General features: G+C 37.4%; 1 protein-coding gene across 2 annotated transcripts in view; it reads right to left on the reverse strand.

Annotated features, from left to right (window-relative positions):
• The window catches only part of ASTN2 (astrotactin 2), a 1,134,072-nt gene that overhangs the window by 306,559 nt on the left and 800,936 nt on the right, over nt 1-26,577 (reverse strand). For both annotated transcript variants that reach the window (XM_051979519.1, XM_051979520.1), the window contains exon 17: nt 861-1,126. In XM_051979519.1, coding sequence (XP_051835479.1) covers nt 861-1,126 — 266 coding nt within the window. The remainder of the gene's footprint in view (nt 1-860; nt 1,127-26,577) is intronic.

Below are 26,577 nucleotides of genomic sequence, written 5' to 3' on the forward strand. Positions count from 1 at the left end.
ACAAAAAGCTACCCAGGATGAAGCCAGCAATAATCGCAAGTGGGGAAGCCCTAACCAACTAAAAATGTAATTGGGAAATAACCTATAAAATAAATAAAAATGCAATAGAATATAGATAATACTAATTTTCTTTAACACATAGCCCCCAAGGATTCTTATGTATGATTTTTGTGCCCCCATTTCTCCTTGAATTTGACATGCTACATTATAATACAATTCTGCTTTGCAAGAAGCAGAAACTTGCAGAAGGTGACACATGGGGACAGTGATCAGCCCAAATTTGTGGATATTACATATATGAAGGTAAGTAGTCAATAACTCACTTAGGTACAATGATTATTATTGGAATGCAGCCATGAAGCAGGGATTTAGTGCTGGTAGAGACCTTAGCGACCATTTACTTCAACTATCTTGTTTCACAGAGAACAGAACTGACATCCAGAGAAGAAAAGAGATCTGGGAGAGAAAACCTCATCTCTTGACTCAAAATCTAGTATTTTGAGCAACAGAAGATGTAGGGGATGGAGGAAAAGGAGACAGAGAAAGTGAGGAATAAGTAGTAAGTAAAAACGGGAAGGAAATAATATCAGAAGAGAAGAGGAGAGAAAGAAAGGTTAAAATAAGAAAACAAAGAAGAATTGCATGTAGTATGGGGCAAGACAGAGCAACAGTTGATGTTGTGGTGGGTGCCTAAGTAAAGGCTAACTTTGTCTTTTACTAAGGAATAAAAATGTAGAGAAAGATAGGTAGCAGGTCTCAATGGCACCAGGGGTATTTATACCTGTTTGTGCAAAGGTGGGATGGGGAGACAGGGAACATGTCTGAATTTCTAGGTCTCAGGTCCTCCTAGGTCCACTCACCTCCTTGGTGCCATTATCCTGAATCAGAGTGTAGAGAGGGACTACTCGGTTGATCTCCAGTAGGACAGGTGTGGGGCTCAGTTGTTCCTTGCCAGGCCGCCTACACAGATGGCAGGTAGATGGGCAGCGACCTTTCTCCTCACAACGGATCTCGACCCCTGAGATCAGCTGGTCATCTGAGAGCATCTGGGCTGTCAGGAGGCCCGAGAGGTAGGTGATGAATGGCATGGATTTAAGCTCCTTCTTGTTGCCTAGCTCTGTTGTTTCTGGTGAGGATGGAAGATAGGAAAAGGATTGGGTTGAGGGGAAGAGGGAAAGGATAGAAAAACAGGGAAGGAGGAATTAAAAATCACAATATATACATCCCAGGCTAATTAGGTATCAGATTCTACAGCCAACTGCCTCCATCTATATATTTATGATCCACAGAAAGGGATGAAACTCTGCAATATGAGACCAAAAGCAGTTTTTCTGGAATCAAAGGATCCATGTTCAGATCCCACTTCTGGTACTTGCTACCTATGTGATTCCATGCATGTCACTTAACATCCTTGGGCCTTCATTGACGACTTCAGTCATGCTGCTCTTAGTCAGAAATTCTCTTTACCCTCCTACCCCCACAGGCCTTGCAAACATTAATGTGAAATATGATAATGACAATAATAATTATTATTGTTGTTATACTTATTATTATTCCAGCTTCCAGAGCGAGCTCAAATCTTATCTCATCCATAAAGCCCTTCCTTACTTCTTCCCAGAAATTCTCCATCATAAGAAAACTTCCAGAGACAACTAGATGGCTAATTGTCAAAAGGAAGTTATAAATAACATTCATGATTATATGGAGTTGGACTTAATGACTCTAGATCACTCCCCACATGAAGTTTCTATAATTCTTATAAATTAATCCCATTAGTCTTTCTTTCCTTGGAACTCTTGTGGTCCTTCCAGTCATACAAAGACACAGACACACACAGATACACAGACACATACACACAACAAACAAAAACTAAATAATCAAACAAAACAATAGTAAAATGGATTTAGAAGAGAACTCAGAAATCATCTAGTTCTACCCAGTCAGAGGACTGCAATCTATAGCTTCTCTATTGCCCTCAATCCTAGGAACATACTAGGAACTTAATTGTTGATCAACTTAGAGGCTTATATGTTATACATCACTCAATAGATCCTTATTACTGGGTCCTACTTAAATAAATGCTCAAGATAAGGTTGTAGGTCTTTTATCTGTAGCAGATGATGCTAATGATAGGGCACAAATTCTAGGGAAAATAAAGCTTAATCCTGAGGTCCCTTGTTCTAGCAATCTATCACTGATTCTAAAGTCTTCTGGCTTTAGGATAGTCCTACAAAAATTGCTATCAGATAGTTAAGGTGCTAGTCAGTGATAACCAAGTTCCTGAGACAATACTGAATAGACTACTCCTCAGTTCTACCTCTGGACCATAAAATTAGCATATCAGTAAACATGAAGAACCACATCTCTCTGTCTTTTCCAATAAATTTGTCTTCTTGCTTCTGGTTCTTTGCTAAATCCGTTTGGAATTTAACCTGCTTCAATGGGTGTTACAATTACAATAAACTTTTACAATAAAACTCCTTTACTTGGAGATGGGTTCAAGCCTGCAAATTCTTTTGAGATACCTGGAGATATCAGTCTGCAACTCCAACCTCTTGGAATCTCCTTTTGAATCTCAATATTTGTAAGGCACAGGTTTATCAGGGTTTCTTTATATTCTTCTCCATAAGCAATTTCAAAGCAGTGATCATGCTCTAACTTCCTGTTCTTTGGGATTAGTGATACAAATCTGTAGGATGGCTGGGATTTAAAAAGGGCTGATGTGAAAGATGATCCAATCAAACCTCCTCTCTCCCTTGATCTCTCCCTTTTCTTCTCTTTTCCCCCCTTTCTCTGTCTTAATAAAAGGGCTGATGTGAAAAATGATCCTATCAAACCTCCTCTCTCCCTTGATCTCTCCCTTTTCTTCTCTTTTCCCCTCTTCTCTCTGTCTTAATAAAAGAAGAAACTAAGGTTCAGAACCAAGAAATTACTGGTTCAAAATAACAAAAGTGATAAGAATCAGATTCAAGTTTAGAACTCTGGTCTTTTGACTTCAAATCTATACATGATAGTGTTCTGTCTTTTTCTACTGTGCATCACCTAATATATTTTCCAATGGATTTCTAGATTTTGGAAGGCAACTGTTTCAAAAAAGCAAACAAAAAACTCCAATTTGGGACCCTAGCTTTTCTAGCAGAATTGGAAAAGAATTATTTTTTCTGTCTTAAGATCATAAATTGAGGTACAACCTTGTCACTTTGCAGGTGAGGACAATGAAGCTCTGAGGCATTAAATTATTAGCTCAAAATCATAAAATAAGCAATTGCAGATTCAGAATTTGAACTCAGTCCTTTGATGGCAATGTTCTTTCCACCCTCCTACAAAGCCACATTGTTTTTCCTAAGTGATTCAGAAGGTTGACAGGCTTTCATTAAGACCCCTCCTGGGTATTTTGGGTGTGTCCTACCTAACTCATTCATTCAATAATAACTGAGTATCTAGAAGGCATTATGGATACAAAACAAAAAACCTTGTCTTAAAGGAGTTTGCATTCTGAAGGAAGAATTTAATATGAACTCTTGAAAAATACTTGTGTTTACTTTACATATGTTTTGTATTTACTTTTCTGGGCACATGTTTTGTTCTTCTGGTAAAATAATAAGCTACTCAAAGGCAGAGTTTGGGGGTTTGAGTGGCTTTTACTTTGTTTGTTTTTTTGTTTGTTTTTGCTCTGAAGATGCTTTACATTTAGTTTATGTACATGGTGAAGGATAATAATTAAACAGCCATTAAAATCAGGTTAAAACTTGAAATCAATCTTGAAGAGATTTAGGAATTCCAAGAGACAGAAGCAAAGTCTAGGTATAAACTATAAAACTATCATGGAGTTGTAAAATGATGGTATGTCTCATCCAGGAAACCCCAAGAAGGCTAATTTAGGCTAGTCCCCCAAAAAATCTTTGTCTTGTCAAGGTTGCCTCAAATGATCCTGCCATTGCAGAGGGGTGAGGGTCTAGAATTGGAAAAAATCACTCTGACCACTTAACTTAGCCCCTTCATTTTAAAGATAAAAATGCCAAGAGAGTTGAAATACAAAGTGAAAAACAAGGCTACTGAAAATGGCAGAGAAGACCACTGAACTGGAATTTGGGAGAAGTGGGTTCTAATATCAACTATGCTATAACTAGGTGACCTTGTTCAAATGCCTTTCTCCTTCTGGATCCTTCCTCAGCTCTAAAAAATAAATAAATAAGGAGAGTTACATACTGATGATCTCTGTGGTACATTAGGGTAGAATCCCAGGCATAGAGTCATAAAGACCTGAGTTCAAATTTAACTTCAGAAACTTACTAGCAATGGTATAATACTGAGCTGCTTTTGTCTGCCTTTGTCTGCCTCAGTTTCCTCAACTGTAAACTGGTGATAATAATGTAAAGTGCTTAGCATGGCACCTGGCATATGATAAGGTACTTAATAAATGCTTTCCTTCTTCTCCTCCCCGCCCCCCTTTTTTTCCTTCTCTCTCTTCTTCTAGGTAATTGATCCCTTCCAATCAACCACCCAAACTCTAACAAACTAGGTGACCTTGAAGAGTCCTTCCCACAATAAATCCTATAATTCTATAGTCTATTGCCTCCCTGTGGAGAAGGACAGGAAATCCTCTTGACTCTATTCATACTATCCCTAATCCACATGTCTATGGTTCCCCAGTCCAAGGATGGGAGGGGTCATGAAATGTTATAAAGTGGAAAAACCAACAACAACAACTCTGAGAAGCCCTCGAGATGTGTCATATCTCACTGAATAGCTGTCAAACATTTGTACCAGTGGGGACTTTCCAGAAATCATTTCCCTACAGGAAACAAGCCTATTCCACCCATCTGAGCTATCCTAAGTAAGGCAGACGCACTCAACCTGTCAGAAATCCTGGGTGCTTTATAGGTAAAGCATAGGCTTGCCAAGGACACCCTTCCTTTCAACCCTCCTGCCCCTGGCATAGGCAGTCCCAATTGATGGCATGGGCCAAGAGGCCTTTCTCATCCTTTTGGGTCTGTGAAGCTCCCATCAGTGGCCCCGGGCTCTTAGTCCTAGGTTAGAGAAGCAGGAAGAGCTGCCTCATGCCCACAGCCTGTAGTGACATGCAGCAGATCTGGCAACATACTCTCCAATTAGAAATACAAATAAACGCAGTATTCATTCATTATTCTCAGGGCCCCTGCGGGCCCAGGATGGGGGCTCCACCTTCTCTGTCTGGCTGTCAGCAAATGCTTATGTGCACTGGATCAAAGACTCCAGAGGAAGACCGAGTGGATTCCAACTAACCAATCTTTCAGTGGGATTAAAGCAGGGTAGTTACTAAGATAAACAAAACAAGACTGAGAAGGAGGCATCTCAGCAGCTGGGGAGACAGCCATGTATACAGACATGCAAAAAGAAATTTGGAACTGGTTACCAGAGAGATTAGACTTTTGAAAGGTGGCTCCAAGCAATTTCAAGCTTTGCAAAAGAAACTCTGGAAAAAGAGCTGAGCTTGGCTGCTCCAGAGCAGAAAGGCAAGAGGGGGACCATAAGCATATTAGGACTGGAAGGGGCCTTAACAGCATAGATTGTAGAATGTCAGAGGTGGAAGGGAACTTTAGTACACAGAATGCTGAAACAGAGTTCATTAAACAGGAATGCCAAAGCTAAAAGAGACCTTCAGAACACAGAATGCAGAAGGGAGTATAGAATGTTAAAACGTGTAAGACAGAAGATTAGAGCTGGAGGAAGGTTAGATCATAGAATGTTGGACCATCGAATGTTAAAGCTGGAAAGGAACTTAAAGATACCCAAATGAATTTCCTAATTTTGCAGATTTTCAAGAAATAAACTCATAGAAGGAAAACAGCTCAAAATCATATAGTTGGTTGCAGACCTGACCCTAGTCTCCTGATTCTAAGCTCAGTTCCAGAAGCAAATCAGCAACCGCCTCTGTAAAATAGTCTATCTTAAAGAAATTTAGTTTCTTTATACAAATATACAAGTGTAAATAAATACATGCTGAATCTAAAAGGTACTGAGCACCATATAATCTGCAAAGAAGGACAAGGTCTTTGCACAGTTCAAGTATAACTATGATCTTTGTCCTTAATAAAATAATTGGTGAGAGATTAGTGAATATGAATTAACAACAAACATGCCAAGAAAATATATAATTCTGAATTTTGGGCTATTGCTTAGAGAATGTTAGTGTCAGCAAGAGTGGTTCCAATTATTATTTCATTTGATTTCCACAACAGTCCTGGTAGGTAGGTACTATTATTATCCATTATATATGGATAAGTGGGAAAACTGGCAAACAGAAGTGATTTACCCAAAATCATGTAGCTAGTAAGAGTCTGAGGTGGGATTTGAATTCAGGTTTTCCTGATTTCTGGTCTAGGTTCTCTCCCCTGGTGGTAAGCAGAGAGTAAGCAACTTGAGAGTAGAAATTGTTTTGCTTGGTCTTTGTATACCTAATATCATGTACATCGTGAATGTTATTTGAACTAAATTTGAACTATTGATTTGAACTGAATTCAGATTCCATTTTAGCTATGCTTACCTTCAAATGAGACACAATTTGTGCGTCCCTTCTTGAAGACTTTTCCATTTAGTGGAACAATCAGATGTTCTACTCTATTGCCATAGTCTTCAAGAGTACATAGTCATCTTTTTTCCCAAAATGAAACATATAAGGAAGGACTCAGTGGAGAAATACCAGCAAAAGCCTGGAGCAAAGATATCCAAAGTTCTGGATTAAGTGAATTCTAGTAAGGTGTTCTCTCTACTAGGAAGCTATCTAGACATGGTAAGAACTGAAATCAGACGTTATATTTCTTTCTCTTGAGGAAGCTGTCCTTTTTCAAATCAGCTGGGGTCTACTAGCATAACAAATGAAAGGCAAGTCTGACATAAAGAAAGTTGGAAGGTAAAACCCCTGTTCTTCCCATTCCAAAACCCCGGATCAGGTCAAATAGTTTCTTACTTATCTTACTATATTCCAATGATGAAAAACTGAGCAGAAAAACTTTTCATTCTATACCTTGGAGTACTAATAAAATGTCCCCATCATGCACCTTGCAAGTGGCATATAAATTGAACTTGGAAAGAATGTGGCATAGCAAAGTGGTCCATTCTTTGAAGAAAATGATTCTCTTCCATTCCTCCTCCCCTACCATTCCCTTCCTCCCACCCCCTTTCCCCCTACCAAAAAATGTACCTATCAAGTTAAAATACAGCCCTTCACTTTGCAACAAAAAGCCCATAGATCTTTGTTGATCAGTCGCTGTCCAATAAATCCTCTACATCCACCATCTATCATCCCAACAAGTGGGAGAGATAATCCACTTGCTGGGATGGAGGGGTGGGGATGGGGGCAGGAGCTAAGCCCAGGGCTGCTGAGCTGGACCTCAGAGAGGCTGCATAGAGCACACAGCTGGCGAACAGAGTTCAAGGCCTGGCTTGCCAAGATGCTGCTTTGACTGACAAGAGAATGTGGGTGTGACAGGGTTTTTCACAGCAGGCAATTGAGAAGCCAGTGGAAAAACATGCCATCTCCACCACCACCACCCCAACCCTCACCCCTTGAAACTGGGGCAGAAGCAGTTGAAAGGAAAAGGATAAAAAGCAGAATGGTGATTCCTGAATGTTCCAAACAATACTAAAGAGCCAAATCTTTTAGTGAACTCCAATGACACAAAAATTATGAACCGTATATTGTAGTATTTGATTATATATTATTTTCTACTATTCTCTTAGAATTCCAAGTGTTAATCTTGAAGAAATGGGTCTTTATAATAGTAGTAGCTTGTGTGTTTATAATAGGTATGGGGGTATGCTAGGATTTCCCACTGGAAAATACAGAGTATGTACAGATATTCCCTTTCTGGTTCCAATCAATCATATGGAACACAGGATGCTATTTCTGGCTATATGTGATTCAGGACCTTATACTGTTTAGTGATGAAGAGTCCCATAAATTGGCCGCTGAACAAGAATTAATGACTGGGGTTTTGTGATGGGAAATGATAGAGTTCTCTAGTTGTCTCTTGATGAAGAAGTCAGTGATTATACAAAAAAAGATGATCCAATTCTTTTTTCTTTTCCTTCCTTCAGGATTCTATGGAAGAATGAGGACTGTTTTGAGTTTTGTAGAGACCCAGATAGGGAAAGGAGTGACTTCCCTGTATCCTACCCAGACACTGTGTATCCATGAGCACAATGCCATCTTTCTCACTTTGTGTTTGTTCTTTCCTGATCTTAGGCAAATGAAAATCCCAAGATGACATAACTGTCTGGAAAGATACCTTGTGAATCTTGAAGGATCTAGAAATTTATATCTATACTGATGGTAGCAAAGTCCACACAAGTAGTAATGGCTGATGGTGGAATAATACTTACATAAGTAGTATAGACCGCAGGGATCCTCAAACTATGGCCCGCAGGCCAGATGCGGCAGCTGAGGACATTTATCCTCTTTACCTAGGGTTATGAAGTTTCTTTATTTAAAAGCTCACAAAACAAAGTTTTTGTTTTTACTATAGTCTGGCCCTCCAACAGTCTGAAGGACAGTGAATTGGCCCCCTATTTAAAAAGTTTGAGGACCCCTGGAGACATACCCAATATAGAGGAATAAAGATAATCATCCAATGATGATCAAATCTTCAGGGAATATAATCCTTCACAGTGGAGAGAAATCTTGAGTGGAGACTCAAGATAGGCATAGAAACTTGGAGAACAGAAAATAATACCTAAGGAGAGCTCTGTGAGAAAAACCCTTGCATGCATTTTCTCATAAAGGAAGAAAGGATTTCTGCCACCAGGAATTATGACTCTGCCCTCTGCTATCTGTGTTCTCCATAGAGTTTGAGCCCACTCTGCTCATGTACACTATATATATTCGTGAGAAAATGCATTCAAGGGTTTTTGGAAAAAGGATGTTTTGTCCTTGCTGTACCTCCCTACCTTCTCTAAAAACTAATGGAGGCCACTGGATGATTATTAATAGGGAGAACAGTGGAGGCTCATAAGTTACATATAGTAGTCCTTCACACTTACTCATAAAACCCTTAGTGAGAATAATTATTTATCCCCCTTTGTGACCCAATCTTTGAGTATGACTGGAAAGTTGCTATCATGGTTTCCTATAGAGAGAATTGACAGGAAAAGTAGTAACCAAAGTGGGTGCTATCTCTACAACTTTACAATTTACACATGGCTGTCCACTCAACAATCCTATAAGAGTGGTGGGAGTGTATGCTATCTTACTCCAGGATGTGATACTCCAGCATCCCCAGTCTAAGCTTTGTGCACCCCTATGCCTGTAAAGTGGGGAGTTACATGTGATGCATATTAGCTGTGTGACTCTGGGCAAGTTGCTCAATCCTGTCTGCCTCAGTATCTTCATTTGCAAAACAAGCTGGAAAATACAGTATTTTTGCCCAGAAAGCCCCACACGGGGTCATGAAGAGTTGGACTCGAATGAAACAACTGAACAACAACAAAATGTACCTATCAAGTTAAAATACAACCCTTCACTTTGCAACTAAAAGTCCAAAGACATGCGGCTAGTAAATGAACTTTACTGACCTCAAATAAATGTTCTTTCCACTGCTTCAAAGGGATTATATCATTTAATTCTCTCATTCACCTAACAGAAGTAGCATAATCCTGGGAACATAGACTCAAAAAAATTTTCTAATTGATCCCAGCTGGTATAGATAAGAATTTAGTTAAGTAATGATCAATAAGCACAATTCACTGTTCTACTCTCAACCTACAATCACAACAATCATGTAACTTTCAAGAGTTGATAAGGGAAGACTTTGGAATGCCAATCATGTCCATGGATATTTTTATTCCTCTGCTGTCTCCAACTTATACCCACCATATTGTGCTTTCAGAATGATAACAAGAAGACAGAGGGCATTGTAACAAATACATATTTATGCAAAAGGAAAGGGAGCAATTTTTATACTGGCCTTCTGTTTATCCTTCAGTTGTGAAGGCTATTTAGGTTTGTGTATATCTTAGGACTTGATTAGATCTGTTGCCATGTGCTGCTGGCTAAGTTAAAGGGCAAGACTTGAGAAATTTATATAAGACTTTTGACATTCAAATAGGATTTCATTTACTACTAGATAGTAGTAATCATACTCTTAAGTTAAAGTAGATAATCATACTCTTAAGTTAAAGAATTAACATACTTAAATGAAAGACAAACAGAAGGCTAATTGTCAGTTCACTAATTGGGTGTGCCCCTTTTAGATACTGATACAAGAATAGTAGAAGGAATAGTTGAAAACAAGAATATCTTTAGCTAACCTAAAGTAAAAAAAGTAGTTGTTGGAATTCTTTTCTTCACACATCTATTCTTTCTCTTAGCCCAGCTTCCAAATGGGACCATGTCTGGTTTTAAGTCCAATTCAGTTCTGATGACACGACATACCATTTATTTGAGTCTGGACAACTTAAAAACTCTCTTTTTCCTCCTCCCAGATTTCCACTGGGAAATATCTGTTGCCACAAATGCTCAATTGAAATGACAAGTTCATATTGGGAAAAGGCCAGTGCTTTTCTGCAGGAGGTGATGGTATCTTTTTCCTCAACCAGAAAACAAAGCAAAGGAATCAGACCCAGGGCCAAGCCAGCTCAGTTGTTTGCTAAATATTCAGTAATAGATCAAGGCACTGACTTGCTAGTTAGCTGGGTTAACTTGTGTAATACACTAAAACTCTCAGCATTTTAAGACTCCATTGGGACAAATGGGTGGCTCAAATTAGAAATGTTAAAGGAGGGAGAAAGAGGTGAGATTTTGTATTATAAATAATTGTCTTTATTACAGCTATGTTCCATGGGAATTGCTGAACTGAGATGATTTCTTAGATGGTATTATTAATGTTTGCCTTTGGAAAAGTATTATTACTTTGGGTCTGAGTCAGCATCCCATGGCAGTTGTCCTCAATGATGGGGAATGTTGCCCACTTGAACATCAAAGAGGTCCCATCAGTGAGCAGACTTGAGTCCACCCTCTTACAGTTGGAGTCCAGAAGTTTATCCCCTACATAAAACACTGCTTTCATTATATCATTTCCCTGGCTTAAGGCTTATGGTGGCTCCTTAATTGACTGCCAACAAAAGACAAAAAGAATAGAGTCCTAGCTCTGCCACACCAGCTGAATAAGCTGAAGCAAGCCATTTCCCTCCTTTGAATCTTAGTTTCTTCATGCATAAAATGGGAATAAGAGCAGCACTTCTGTCTCACTGCCTCAGACTCCCCCAGAGTATTTAAGTTACATAAATTTTGTAAAAATTCTTTGTCAATTATAAAGTACTATTCAAATGCAAAAGCAATGGTGATACCATTAATAATAATTATCAGCATATTTCTTTATTCCTAATGTATCTTTATCATAGGAAGATTCTTAAGGAAATAATCAAGAATACCATCTCAATTTTAAAGACCAGTCCTTCATATTGCCTACAATGTTTGGGGGCCACAAGAAATGAAATTGAGAATCATATTACTGGAAGAAATTTTACAAAGATTGAGTAATCCCATCTTCTTATAGATGGGGAAACAGAAATATGCTGTTAGAATATGAATTCAAGTGAGCTGACTACAAAACCCATTGCATATACTATTACACCACTCCCTCAGTAAGGGAGAAACCCTTACTGTATCAAAAGCAATGTAGAAAAATAGCTTAGATAAGGGCTCTCAGGAAATATTACTGGAAGATAACATCAACCTGGTCTTAAAGGACAGTTTGAAGAAAGACTGTAGTTTGGGCACAACATTCACTGGACTTAGCATGCTACCATTACAGAAAGAAGTGGAGATGAGGTAGAATTGGGACCAACAATGCAGAACTTAAGGAGCCATAGAATTGTAGTGTGAGGAAATTCTATCTTGTAATATCTGCCCTCAAGCTTCTACCAGTAGAATCTTTTCTCATGCAGGTTTGCTCAAAAATTGTCCTTGGATCCACATTTCCTTCCAAATTAAGTTTAATACCCTTTTTATGACCTCATCTCTCAAATACCCCTGTAATCTGCCATTACCAAATCATTCTGATCTTCATAAGGCTTCCCTCTATGTACACTACACTGTTGTCAAGCTGGAGTTTCCTCTGCTCTCCAAATACATCATGCTTTTTAAACCAATTCACCTTTGCTTATTTTTTTCTCCTTTGAGTGGAATGTCTTCTAACCTCCTTGTCACTTATCAAATACTTATCCATTCTTTAAGGTGCAACTCAGATATCATCTCCATTAAGCATTTCCTGAATTTATCAGTTGATATTAATCTTTTCCCTCAGATTTCACACAATAGTTTGCGATTCTTTAATGCACCAATCATGTATTGTTGTTGCCTACTATAATGCTCTTTATTTCTGAACTTCCTGATGACTTATACAGGAGACAATTAATCTTGTCTAAATTTTGTATTATGTCTGACATATAGCATAGTGTTCTCTGCACTAAAGAGGAACATTATAAATGTCTGCTTAAAGAATGGTTTGTCATGATCGTAGGCAAAAACAGTCAAAATGGAAAATGAGCCAAAAGGAAAAGAGGAATCATAGAAAACTTCTGTCATGAAATTGTTATCTGTGTCCTTGTCCTATCCCCCTTACAAGACTATCCCATTTACCTCAGGCTTTCAACAAATCTATTAAGCCAACAAATCTATTAAGTCTGTTAAGTATTCATGCTCTCCTTTTATAGATAAGGAAATTAAGGCCAGGGGTTAAGTGACTTGCCCATTATCAAACAGCTAGTAACAACTGAATAGTGTATTTCAATCCAATTGTCGTCTGATTGTAAGTCCAGCATTCTTTGTACTAGACCACACTGCCTCCTGAAGGTAGGTACATATCTTTGTCATATAAACTCACACACACTAACTCATCCTGCCCTTGTCTCCAAATTTAGCAGTCTCTAGAATGTTGTATCTTACTGATAAGAGAACTTGCTCTATTAATAATATACACTGCAACTTAGTCTTAAAGACTTGCCTGGGATCACTGAAAAGTTAAGATGATTTCATAGGATCACATAACAAATATATGTTAAAAAGCAAAATTTGAATCTGGGTCTTCCTGACTCTAAGGCTATTCTAAATAACTATCCAACACTGTTTCTCAAAACATACTGCTATACATTTGACCTATATCAGATTGCTTTCTGTTTTGGGAAAGAGGAAGGAAGAAAAATTTGGAACACAGTTTTACAAAAACGAATGTTGAAAACAATCCATATATGTATCTGGAAAATTACTATTAAAAACAAATAAACATAGTGCTATTTATTTTGAGTATTTGTTGAATCAAATTTCCATATTTAATTAATAAAATTAGCTGTGTGATCTTAGAAAGATGGATTTTCCTTCTCTTACACCTCATTTTTCTCTTCCATATAATATGTGGATGATCTATAGTGATTTTCAAAGGGTGGTAGAAAATTCCTGGGTGGGTCTGCAAGGCCTACAAAGTCCAAACTATTTTTGAAATGACACTAAAACATATGAATTTCTAATACAACAAAATATCAATAGAATTAAACCACATAAACCAAAACTTTTTGGGTCCTCCATAATATTTAAGAATATGAAGGGTTCCTGAGACTAAAAACTTTAAGAAGCACAGATCTGGATGATCTAAGAGCTATCTTTGGAATATAAGAGCTATGGGGCCTCAAAAGCTATCTAATCCAAATATGTCATTTAACAAAAAAGGAAATTGAAGCTCTAAGAGATTTAATGACTTGTCCAAAGTTATCTATAGTAAGTTAGTGAGCTGGGATCTCAAGCGAGGTCTTTGACCTCTCAAGGCAGCACCTTTTTCATTCCACTGTGAGATGTCTTATAGATGATCTTTGTGATTCCCAAGTTGCTTTTAGGGCAGGCTTTAAAATCCTAGGAGATTAGGAAATTATTCTCCCATATTTAGGCAGGACTCCCCTAAAACATTTTAGTCATGATGTGTTTCTACTAGATCCTTAAAGATCTATAGCACTCCTTAACAATTCTTTCCAGTACTAGAATCTATATTTGCACAGGGCTAGAATTGTAGGCTTTTAAGATGAGAAGGGACCTGAGGAGTAGTTTAGCCCAAGCCTCTCATTTGACAGAGAAAGAGCTAAGGCTCAGGGAGGAACAGAATCTTGCCTGATGGAGTAGCAGACCTGGGAATGGAATCCAATCTTCTGACTCTCAGTAGTCTTTCTTGAACTCACCCCTCCTAGTCCAAAGGCACTTTTTATAAAGACAGTTAAGTCCTAGGAACTCACCCTGGCCCTTGGGGGTAGGTTTTTAATTGTGGGGAGAAAGAAGAATAACCCAGAGTTCTGAATACCTAGTAACAAAGCTGAGTATTAACTTGAATGGTTTTATAGGTTTTCTCCATCTGAAGAGGACGCTAGAAACCAGGCACTAAAGCAGGTGGTCGGTCAATCCTAACACAGAGATTCACCATCAGAGATACATCCCAGGTTGGGACAGGAGCTAGGCAGAGGATGTCTGACTACCAGGGTAGGAGGATGGAGAGAGAGCCTTCAGTGATCGGCTGCTGCCCTCTAGTGACTTTTCAAGGTGATGGCTCTTGGGAAAAGTTTGTCTTTGCTCTTAACCAGGGGCGCCTTCTTGAGGGACCCTGCAAGACAATGAATGAGCACTTAAAGCAAAAGACAGGTAGTTCTGTTTCAAGCAGAGAGCTTGAAAGGAAAAAACAGCATCAATCATGAAATCATAAGGAGCTTTTATGTTAGGTTTGCAGATATAGTGGATAGGGTAGTAGACTTGGAGTTACAAAGACCTAAATTCAAATCTTGCCCTTTTTTGTTCAGGCATTTTTGTTCTCTGTGATTTTTATAACTCCATTGGGGTTTTCTTAGCAAAATATTGGAGTGTTTTGCTATTTCTTTTCTCTAGCTCATTTTACAGATAAGGAAGCAGAGGCAGGTAGGTTTGTCCAGAGTGACACAGCTATATTTGAGGCCGGACTCTAATTCAGGAAGATGAGTCTTCCTGTCTTAGAATATTAATACCTGAGAATCTGGATAAATTATAATTTCCCTGTGCTTCAATTTTCTCATCTGTAAAATGAGTGAATTGGAACTATTGGTCCCGAGGATCCCTTCTAGCCCAAAATCTGATTCTTTTTCATAGACTTAGATGAATTATAAGACTGAGATTGTAGTGAAGGTTTTTGCCACTTATTACTTTTAGAAAAATCTCTTTATCATTCTGATTCTCAATCACTTCACTATTTAAAAATAATGAGGGGAAAGAAGGCAGCATTATGTACTACTTCTGGAACCAGCAGACTGGGGTTCAAATTTTAACACAGCCATTTATTATCTTTGTGCCTTTCAGAAAAATCCCCTTACTTCTTTCTGTCTCAGTTTCCTAGTCATCTCTGAGGTCCCTTCCACCTTTAATATTCCAGCCTTTATGATTAACCAGTCAAAAGATTTCCCCCCCAACTATTTATTTTGTGCCGGACACTGTACAAAGTAGGTAAAGATAAAAAGAAAGGCACACACACACACACACACACACACACACACACACACACACACAGCCATCCCCTGACCTCAAGAAGTTTACATTCTAATGGGAGATAATATTCTTAGATAACTACAAACATACAAGACATGGAGAAGTAAAGAAAGAATTTATTAACTAATTACTATGTTGAACTAAATATGTTGAACTAAATATAAATGGAAATCAGTATCAGAGGAAAGCTGGAAGAATGGGAAAAGGGAAAAGGAAAGGCCTCTTATAGAAGGTAGAATTAGACTTTAGCCTTAAAGAAACCCAGGTTATAAATATGAAATGTAAATAAGGAATATCAAATACGAGAGAATTACAAAGAAAAAAATAGTCCTCATTCTCAAGGACTCTTATTTTACTCTTATTTTCTTTCCTTTAAATGTATATACATACACATGCACACAAATATATTATATATATATGTATTATGTGTATGAGTACATGTATATACAAAAGAAATATAAGGTAATGGGAGGGGACACTAGCAAATGGGAAACTACATTTTATGTTAAGCCTTTTCTGTTTCACTTAGTCCATCCTTTGGCTTTCACCAAGATCTGGCTTCCTCCTGTTGACATACTGTTCCTTCTCCATGAACAGCTTAGACTCTTCTTCTATCACTATTACTCTTGGAAGCTGTTGTCCATTGATCTCCAGGACACTCTCTTCCCTTCCTTCTTCAATGAATTCAGGGCCTGGTTCATAGGACTTTTCTCTTCCCCAACTCCTAACTTCATGCTAGGGAATTTCAAAGTACATATTGATATTCCCTCAAATACTCAAACTTCTCAATTCTTCATTTTACTCATTTCCCAAGACCTACTCTTCCACCCTACCACAGTTATACAGAGATGGTCATACCCTAAAGTCACCCCACACAAATATTCCACATCTATATTCATAAACTCACAATTCCTTTATCTTACCATAATCTGTTGAGATTCCACCTGTCCTGCCTTATAACTCCAAACCCCATTCTACATCTTCATCATAACTTCCGATCTCTTCACACCTTGGTTTTTCCCAAACCATCAAACCTATACTGGCTATACTCTCTTCCCTTCCTAGTAAACCAATTCAACTCTACACTATCATGTTTTCTTAAGTCCTTTACCCTTTTTAGTGTCATTAATCTTTCCCAACCAAGTCTCAGACTTAGATAATTATCCCTATCTGTTCCCTTTACTCACACTCATGTGTTACTGAACAAAGCTGGGAAAAATTACAAAACCATATTCACTGTGACCACTACAAGTTTTCCTCCAAAATCTCAGCTGGGCCTTCACTGAAAAAAAGTAATTCTCTTAACAAGTCAATAATTGATTCACTATCCCACTTACCACAGTGGTATTTCCAAACTTTTTCCTGCCTCCTCAGGTCTCCCCTACTTTCCTTCCCCTTTTGTCTCAGCTGAAAATGTTACCTCCTATTTCATTGAAAAAAATGAAGCCATAGCAAACCTAAAATTACATTATAAAGCAGCAGTCATCAAAACCATTTGGTACTGGCTAAGAAACAGAATGATGGATCAGTGAAATAGATTAGATACACACAACACAATAATAAAGACCTGTAGTAATCAAGTAGTTTATAAACTCCCAAACTCATGCTTGGAATAAGAACTCACTAATTGACAAAAATTGTTAGGTGGAAAATAGTATGTCAGAAACTCAGCATAGACCTATATGTCACACCCCATACCAAAATAAGTTCAAAATGGGTACATAATTTGGGCATAAAGGATGATACTATAAGCAAATAATATAAACAAATTGAGAAATCAAGGAATAATTTACTTATCAGATTAAAAAGTTTTTGCATAAACAAAACTGACAGAAGCAAGATTAAAAGGAAAGTACAAATCTGGGAAAAAAATCTTTACAGTCAGTGTTTCTAATAAAGGTCTCATTTCTAAAATATATAAAGAACTGTATCAAATTTATAAGAACATAAGTCATTCCCCAATTAATAAATGGTCAAAGGATGTGAACAGACAATTTCCAGCTGATGAAATTAATCTGTAGTCTTTAGTCATAAACATCTATAGTCATATAAAAAATGCTCTAAATCACTCTTGATTAGAAAAAGGCAAATTAAAACAATTCCGAAGTACCATCTTACATCTCTTGGATTGGCTAAGATGAAAGGAAAAGATAATGATAAATGTTGGAGAGAATGTAGGAAAACTGGGACACTAATGCATTGTTGGTGAAGTTGTGAAATTATCCAAACATTCTGGAGAACAATTTGAAACTATGCCCAAAGGGCTATCACACTGTGCATACCCTGGGGCAGCTAGGTGGTCCAGTGGATAGAGCACCAGCCCTGACTTCAGGAGGACCCGAGTTCAAATCTGATGGATGCCCAAACAACACTGGGAAACATACCCACATAGATCTCAGCTATGTGAATAGTGGATAAGGCAATGAAGCTAGAGAAAAGGATTCCTAAGTGAATAGTGATATTGTGACACTTCCTAGCTGTGTGACCCTAGACAAATCCTTAACCCAACTGCTTTAGCAAAAACAAAACAAAACAAAACAAAACAAACCCAAACAACAAACAAACAAACAAAAAACACCTGTGCATACCCTTTGCCCAGTAATGCCATTACTGAGTCTGTATCCCAAGGAAATCATAAAGGAGGGAAAAGGATGCACATGTGCAAAAATATAGCAGCTCTTTTTTTTTGGTAGCAAAGAATTGGAAAATGAGTAAATGGGGAATGGCTGAAAATGTTGTGGTACATGAAGATAATGGAATATTATTTTTCTATAAAAAATGATGAATAAGCTCATTATAGAAAGGCCTGGAAAGATTTAAACATGAACTAATGCTGAGTGAAACAAGCAGAACCAGGAATACATTGTACATAATAACAGAAAGAATGTGCAATGATCAATTGTAAAAGACTTGGTTCTTCTCAGTAATTCAGTGATCCAAAGGAATTCCAATAGACTCTGGACAGATAATGCCATCTGCAGCCAGAAAAAAGAACTGAGGAGACTGAATGTAAATCAACACATATTATGTTCACTTCTTTTTTTCTGTTTTTTTTTTCCTCTCTCCCATGGTTTTCCCCTTTTTTTTTTGCTCTGATTTTTCTTTCCCAACATGATTCATAAAGTAATGTGTATTAAAAAAATAAATAAAAATTTTAAAAATATTAATCAGCTTAACACATTTTTTTTTTTAATTGAAGCCATTCTTTGGAAACTCACTAGTCTCACCTGTTCTTCATCTTACATCACTCAGATGTCTTCTCTCACTTTCTTCTTATTAGCCTCTGTTTCACTTAAGGAGGCAGCCATTTTTTATATCAAAGTAAACCTTTCTGCATCTATAAGGGATCTCCTTCCAACAGATTGCATTCTTTATTATCATCCCTTCTCTTCCACTAATATTCACTTATTAATATTGGCTGCTTCCCTAATGCCTATGAACATGCCCACTTCTTTTCCTAAACACACAAACAGGATAAGTCACTTAGCATAGTGAACATAGTAGGTGCCAGATAAATGTTTGTTGACTTTTTGTAGAATGGAGTTTATTGCATTGCTTTTTTTTTTTTTTTTTTTTGGGTGGTGGTGGTGGTGGTGGCCATTCTACTTTACAATTTTCATTTATAAAATAAATTGAATTAGATGATTCATAAGATCTTGTCCAATACTTGCATCAGTGAATCTTGGGGGATGCAAGGAAAGGAAGCAGTGAGACAGATTTGATCAATATTATAGAAGCAGAATAGAGATGATGGAAAAATCCACCATTTGGATTTGAGTATAAGAGATCATATCCTGATCCTGGACCAGCAACAAGTATGGGTGGATGCCCAAACAACCCTGGGAAACATACCCACATAGATCCCAGCTATGTGAATAGTGGATAAGGCAATGAAGCTAGAGAAAAGGATTCCTAAGGGAATAGTGATATCGTGACACTAGTTAATGAATCCTTAGCCTTTCTGAGAAACATTCATGGAGTTTCATGCATGATATCATGGAGGGAGGTGGGAAAGTATCATGGCTCTCTTATACTTATCAGCTGTGTGCACCTGGGAAAATCACTCAAGTTCATTATACTTCAGTTCCTTCATCTATAAAACAGGAATAAGAAGAGCACTTATGTCTGAGAGTTGTTGTGAGGAAAAAGTAAGATATTTGTAATGTATCTTGTAAGCCCTAAGTCACTGTGTGAGAACATTATCATTTACCATGATGGCATATGAGGAAATGGAGGCTTGAAGAGGTTAAGTCTCTTTACCAAAGTTGTAGAGTTGGTTACAAAAAACTGGAAAAATTCATCGAAGTTATCTAGTCTAGGCCTCTCATTTTACAAATGAAAAAACAAATTCTGAGAAGAAAAATGAACTCAAGGATCACACATATTTCAGAGCTAGGATTTGAATTGGATCTTTGGATGCCCGGACCTGTACTACTATTATAATATCTCATTCATTGATGTGAATTGGTGATTCTTTTCCTTATTAAAGCAAACCTCTCCATGTACACAAGTGATCCCAGTCGATCCCATCTTTTCCAATAGACTGACCCTTCTCACTTAATTTTCAGTCTCTCCCAACTTTCTACAAACTATTACTTTCTACAAACAACCTCATGTCTTCCATCTCCTCAAAAATATTATTAATATGGAAATATGTTTAAAGTGATTGCATAGATATAATCTATATCAGATTGCTTGCTGTCTTAGAGAGGAGAGAGGGAAGGAAGAAAGAAGAGAAAAAATTTGAAATTCCAAATCTTGCAAAAATGAACGTTGCTGGGGCAGCTAGTTGGTGTAGTGGCTAGAACACCAGCCCTGAAGTCAGGAGAACCTGAATTCAAATCTGACCTCAAACACAACACTTTCTAGCTATGTGACCCTAGGCATGTCATTTAACCCCAATTGCCTCAGCAAAAAAAAAAAAAAAAAAAAAGAGAGAGAGAGAGACAGACAGACAGACAGACAGAGAGACAGACAGAGAGACAGAGACAGATAGAGAGAATGAAAGTTGTAAACTTCATCTCCCATCTCTATATGTTTTCATTGGCCATGCACCTTTTCTGAAATACTTTCTGCCTCATCTCCCTTCCAGACTTCCTTCAAGTCCCAGCACTTTTCAACACAACACTATCCCTGACATATAGTAGGCTTTTATCTGGAGACTTTCTATCTGGACTATTTGGAGAGACTTCATATAGAATGTGGTATTTAAATTGCATCTTAAAGGAAGAGAGGGATTTTCTGAGTCAGAGATAAAGAAATAGAACTGCCAAGTTTTGGTGACTTGTTTGGTAAGAGATTGAAAGAGAATAAAGAACTGAGGATAATATCTAGATTTCAAACCAGTGATAATGGAAGGATTGTACTATCCTTGAAAGAAATAGGGAAGTTTGAATAGGAGTTGGTTTGATAGGAAAGATAATGAATTTTGGTTTGGACTTGTTGAATTTGAGATAGCAATATAATATCCGGCTTTTGAAGGTGATAATGTAAGACGAACTCAAAGGAGAGATTGGGACTGGAGATATAGTTTTGTGAGTCACCTTCATAGAAATGATACTTGAATCATGAGAGCTGATGAAGTCACCAAGAAAGTCACCAAAAGAGAGTTGAGAGAGAGAAGATCGTTCAGGACAGAGTATGGGAAACACTTTGTTAGGCAGCATGATATGAATAATAAGACAGCAAAGAAAACTGAGGATTAGTCAGACAAGTAAGAGAAGCAAAGCGTGTTGCTATTTAGAAATATCTGTCTTTTTGTAATCCTATTTGGAGTTTTTTGGCAGAGATAATGTAATGGTTTGCCATTTGTTTCTCCAAATCATTTTACAGATGAGGAAACTGAAGCAAATAGGGTTAAGTGATTTGCCCAGGGTCACACAGCTAGTAAATATCTGAGAACAGATTTGAACTCAAGAAAATGAGTCTTCCTGACTCAGACTTTGTATTCTATCCACTGTTCTAACTAGCTGCCCGAAGCAAAGAATAGCATCATGAAATCCCAAAGAAGAGAGATTTTCTAATAGGAGAGAGTACTCAATTGTTTCAAATGCAGCAAAGCTCAAAAAAATGACAATTGAGAAATGAACATCAGATTATGTCCCTTACAAATCCAAATAAATGATTCTGTGTCATGGAGTCATGGTGTCATAGGATATCAAAACTGGAAGATTCCTTAGAGATAACAAGTTCATAGGATTTAGATCTATAAGAGACCTTAGAGATCATTTTGTCAAACCCCCTCCATTAAACAGAGCTGGAAAAGAGAAGTTACTTATCCAAGTTCACACAACAAGCTGGAAGAAAAGCTGGAATTCAGGGGCAGGTAGATGGATAGAGCACCAACCCTGAAGTCAGGAGGACCTGAGTTCAAAACTGGCCTCAGACACTTAATACGTCCTAGCTGTGTGACCCTGGGCAAGTCACTTAACCCCAATAAAAGGAAAAGAAAGAAAATAAAGAAGATAACACAACAAATAAAAGTAGGTTACAAGGCACTAAACAGTAGTATTTAAGGTGAACATGGTTTACATATATAGCATTTCATTTTCATAATATATATTAGCTACCTTAAGGATCCAGGTCTGCAGTTATTTTATTAGAAATGGCAATGGTGGGGATGGTGAACAATGTGCATAAATGAGTGGAAATTCCAGATGATCACAAGATTTAGAAGAAGAAGGCTCCAAAGAAATCACATGGTTTATACCTTTATTTTACAGATGAGGACAGGCTAAGTGATTTGACCAAAAGTCACAGAGATAATAAACAGCAAGCTTAGGGATACCTAGAACTTCCAATAAAAAGCACAGAGACATTTCCAGTATATTGTAGTGATCATTTAGGGCTCTTTGAGTGCTACCATTCTATAAACTGGTCACAGGATTATAGTAATAGATTATAGTTATTAAAGGCAGAGATTATTTCTCTTCTGTAAGCTAAGCATTCCAAGGTTATTTAATGAGTTATGCTCTCCAACTCTTTACTGCTCCCACTCCCCCCACCTATTCCCACTCCAATATTGACCACTGTCTGAATATGTTCCAGCTTGTCCACATAATAGATGCTATCTAGACCTAAAAATAATACTTAAGATGTTGCCTGATTAGGAATAGGCAAAATCAAAACTTTTTCCTCCTTTGTTTAGGATATATCCCTATTAATATAACCTATGATAATAGTAAATTATTTGTGTTGCCATGTCCTGTTATGTTGACCTTATAGACTACTAAAACCCCAGAATGATCTTTATTATAGCCCTGTATCTCCTGAAACTCATTTTTCACCCTAATTATAGAATGTTTAAATCTATCTCATAGAGCCTATTCATCATTCTAACCTCTTGAAGTCTTTTTCAGTTCTGCCTCTATCATTGATTAGGTTTTCTATTATCTGCATGTGTATTATTTGCATCTATGTTATTGGTTCAAATCTTGATTATCTCCTATCAATCCTTCCCTTAAGCCCTACTCCACTCAGAAAATGTTCTCAATCTGTGATATAGTCCTTTACAGTTGCTCATATACTACACTGAAAAAGTTCCTTAGGCATACCTTTCTAATTCTTCAACACGACTTTCAATTTTATTCGGGAGTTAGACTTGAGAGTCAATAAGAATTGAATTTGAATTCTAACATTGACATTTATCATTTAATGGATTATTGGGAAGTCAATTTCAGAATTTCAGTTTCCTCATCTATAAAATGGAGACAATAAATCTGATTTGTATTGTGAGCTTTCAGTTGTGAGACTTTATAGAGATAATGTATGTCAAACACTTTGAAAATGTGGAAAAGTATTAAAAATGTGGAGAGAATAAGTAAGCCTGGAGTCAGAAGGTTCTGAGTTCAAATCCAGCCTCAAACCTTACTAGTTTGTGACTCTTGGCCTGCCTTAGTTTCTATAAAATAGGGATAGCTCAAGAGGACTGGAGATGGCCCTAGATACGATGGGAGATCTTTATCTTTTTAAGCTAAAATCTTCAGGTCTCTGCTTGGCTGAGCTTGCACTCATTCAGTGATTAAGGTTAGGTAGCAATTGAAGATAAGATTTCCCATTTCATCCAGGGCCATCTCCAGTCATCTTGATCTATATCTTGCCACGGGATCCTTCTTCCCTTCCTCCTTTCCTCTTCCTCCCTTCTTTCCTTCTTTTCTTCCTTCCTTCTATTTGTCCACAAAAGGTATCATACCTTTACCTATGGATGTTCTTAAAAGCATTTTTTTTCCCTTTTTTTTATACCTCTGAATGCTCCCAAGATGTCTTGGGGTTTACTAGTTAGATTTCTTTCTTAAGGACCAAGCCTTAAACCAAAACCAATCTGGTTCTAATTGGCCACCTGTAGGTCCTAGGCCAAGTCCCATTGGGTCTTTGTTTGGGTCCTGATTGACTTAGATTGAATGTAAATAGCAATCATTTCTGCTTTGGGCAGCAATGCAGGGTCTTTCCCTCCCAGATTGATTCATTTATTAATTAATTTAGATTTTTTTTTTATTAGGTGAAAGAGGAGATTCTTTGTCTTTTATTAGGTGAAAAAGGAGATAGCCTTGATCACTGAATGGATGGGGCTTCAGTCAAACTGAGACCTGTTGAAGACTTTAACTTAAAATGGCCAAAGTCCCCCATTTCATCCAGAGCTATCTCCAATCATCTTGATTTATATTTTGCCATTGAACCAAGACAGCTTTGGAGGGGAAAATAAGTCAGGTGAACTTGCATAGTCTTCATTTACTTAAATCCAATTTACTTGCATGTTATGGCATCTGCTTCCTGAGGTCATGGTCCTCTTTGAGAACAGAGAACAAACAACAACAATAATAAAATGAGGAAAATAATAACAAATAGGGTTGCTGCAGGAATAAAATAAAATTATATTTGTAAAGTGCTTCATAAGCCTTAAGATGCTGTATCACTGCTAGTAATTAATTCTCATGCTGGCTATTATTTAAGTTCTATCACTCTCGGGTACTTAGTATTAGGTTTGGCTTACTATAGTTTAACTGCTATAGCTTTCTGACTGTCTACACTGAATTAAAGTAGTTTAAACTACCTCTGGGCAATTGTAACAAAAATCATTGACATGGGATTAAATCATGGAGAACATAGAATTTTAGAACATAGAACATCCAAAATCAGAATTGAAAGGAATTTTACATCACAGAATGTTAAAATAAAGAACATAAAATGTCAGAGCTGAGAGACATCTTGGAGTTCTTCTAGTCCTACCTCCTCATTTTATAGATGGAAAAAATGAAGTCCAGAAGGTTTTCAATAAGGCCTAAATGCCGTCTTAGTATTCACATATAGCTTTTCAAACATGATGGCAGCTTTTAAAATAATGGAGTCAGAGTTTCTCAGGCACATTCTATATGAGGAAATTATTCAAGTGCCTTCTCAAACTTTTATATTCCCTCTCAAAAGCTTCCTCTGGCCAGAAGTATTTCTTTATGAGGCTTAAGATCCTGAAGAGGGTTGCTTTTAAATACCATCTGTTTCCCACATAAAAATGAACAACAACCACAGGCTTATGGATGAGTTCAGGCCTTAGAATACAATCAGCTGGTTCCAATCACCTGGGAAGTTTGGAAACAAGTCCTTCATCTCTGATTTATAGGATATACTTGCTAATATATATAAACTGATGGTCATAGTCAGCAAGATGAACATTTGTGACTTTGGGTCTGTCATTGTCCCTCTCTAGACTTCTATTTCTTCCCCATAGCATATGGAAAAGAATGTTGGAGTTGGACCATTTATCTGTGTTAGAATCTCAATAGTTTCAGAAAGTCACTGAATCTCTCAGAGCTTTATTTTTTCATATGAGAAATGAAAACATTGAACTAGAAGACTTTTATGATCCCATCCAGCTCTAAATCTATGACCCTATGATGTATAACATGAAGAGGGTTCGATTAAATGATTTCTATGGTCCCTTCCAAATCCAAGTGCTTTTAAATTCAGAGTATAGAGGGAAAGGACAGCTCATCTTGATCTTTGAATCATAGAATGTACAGTTAGAAATAACTTTAGAGATTATCTAATTCAACCTCCAAAGAAAGGAAGTTACTAACCTAAGGTTATATACTTGGCAACCAGACTGGGATTTGAACCCAAGTTTTGTTTTTGTTTTTTAATTCCAAATCCAGGCTCATTCTATTCTATTCAATCTTACTCCACTATACTCCACAACACTATCCAGGCTTTCTAGAGCCTCATTATAGTCTTGGGGTGTGTGAACTTTTTAACTGCCACCCTTTGCCAATATAGTACATTTAACTGTGCCATCATTACCAATTTAGTTCAAGTTTTCTTACTGGCCCTTTCTTACCTGTCATATCATGTAACTATACCCACAAACCAATCCAGGACATGATTGTTTCAACTAACCAAATAAAAACAATTGAAAATTTCAATACTTAAAAGATAAAATAAAACAAAAGTATAAGGGGAATTTTTCAAGCCTGGAAGAAAATATCCAACTGGTATCATGTGCATTAGATAAAGGTTGAAGGAAGTAGAAAAAAAGATTAATTATTGTTAGAATCATAGTGTTAACTCAACTTGAAACAAGGTGATAACTCAAGGGAGGTGTTAGAATCCTAGTATTAACTCAATGGAATTGATACAATGCTTATTGGTTCACACCTTAGAGCAAATCCTTACAAAGTGCTAAGTCAGTTGCCTAATTTAGCACAGTACTTAGCAAATCCTCTAGCTCACTAATGTATTTAAGTACTCATTGGAGTTCACACTTTTGGGAGATTCACAAATCAATATTCAGCATGAGATTCACAAGTCAGAAACCCATAATCCCACTCTCAGATCCCATAATCCCACTTTCTCAGAGGAGGAGTCAACCTTTTACACCCAGCATAAATAGAGCTTCAGTGAGCCAGTCAAGGCAGTTCATCAGAAGCCCACTCTCGGAGGCAAAGACAGAGTCATTCCATCTTCTACCTTTGTGCTGGCTGGAGGCTGAAGGGAGCAGAGGCAAAGGACTAGCGGCAAGAGCTCTTGGAACCAAGGAGAGAGCAGGCCTCCAAAAACTAGCC

This window comes from Antechinus flavipes, chromosome 2 (assembly GCF_016432865.1).
Source record: "Antechinus flavipes isolate AdamAnt ecotype Samford, QLD, Australia chromosome 2, AdamAnt_v2, whole genome shotgun sequence".
Lineage (NCBI taxonomy): Eukaryota > Metazoa > Chordata > Mammalia > Dasyuromorphia > Dasyuridae > Antechinus > Antechinus flavipes.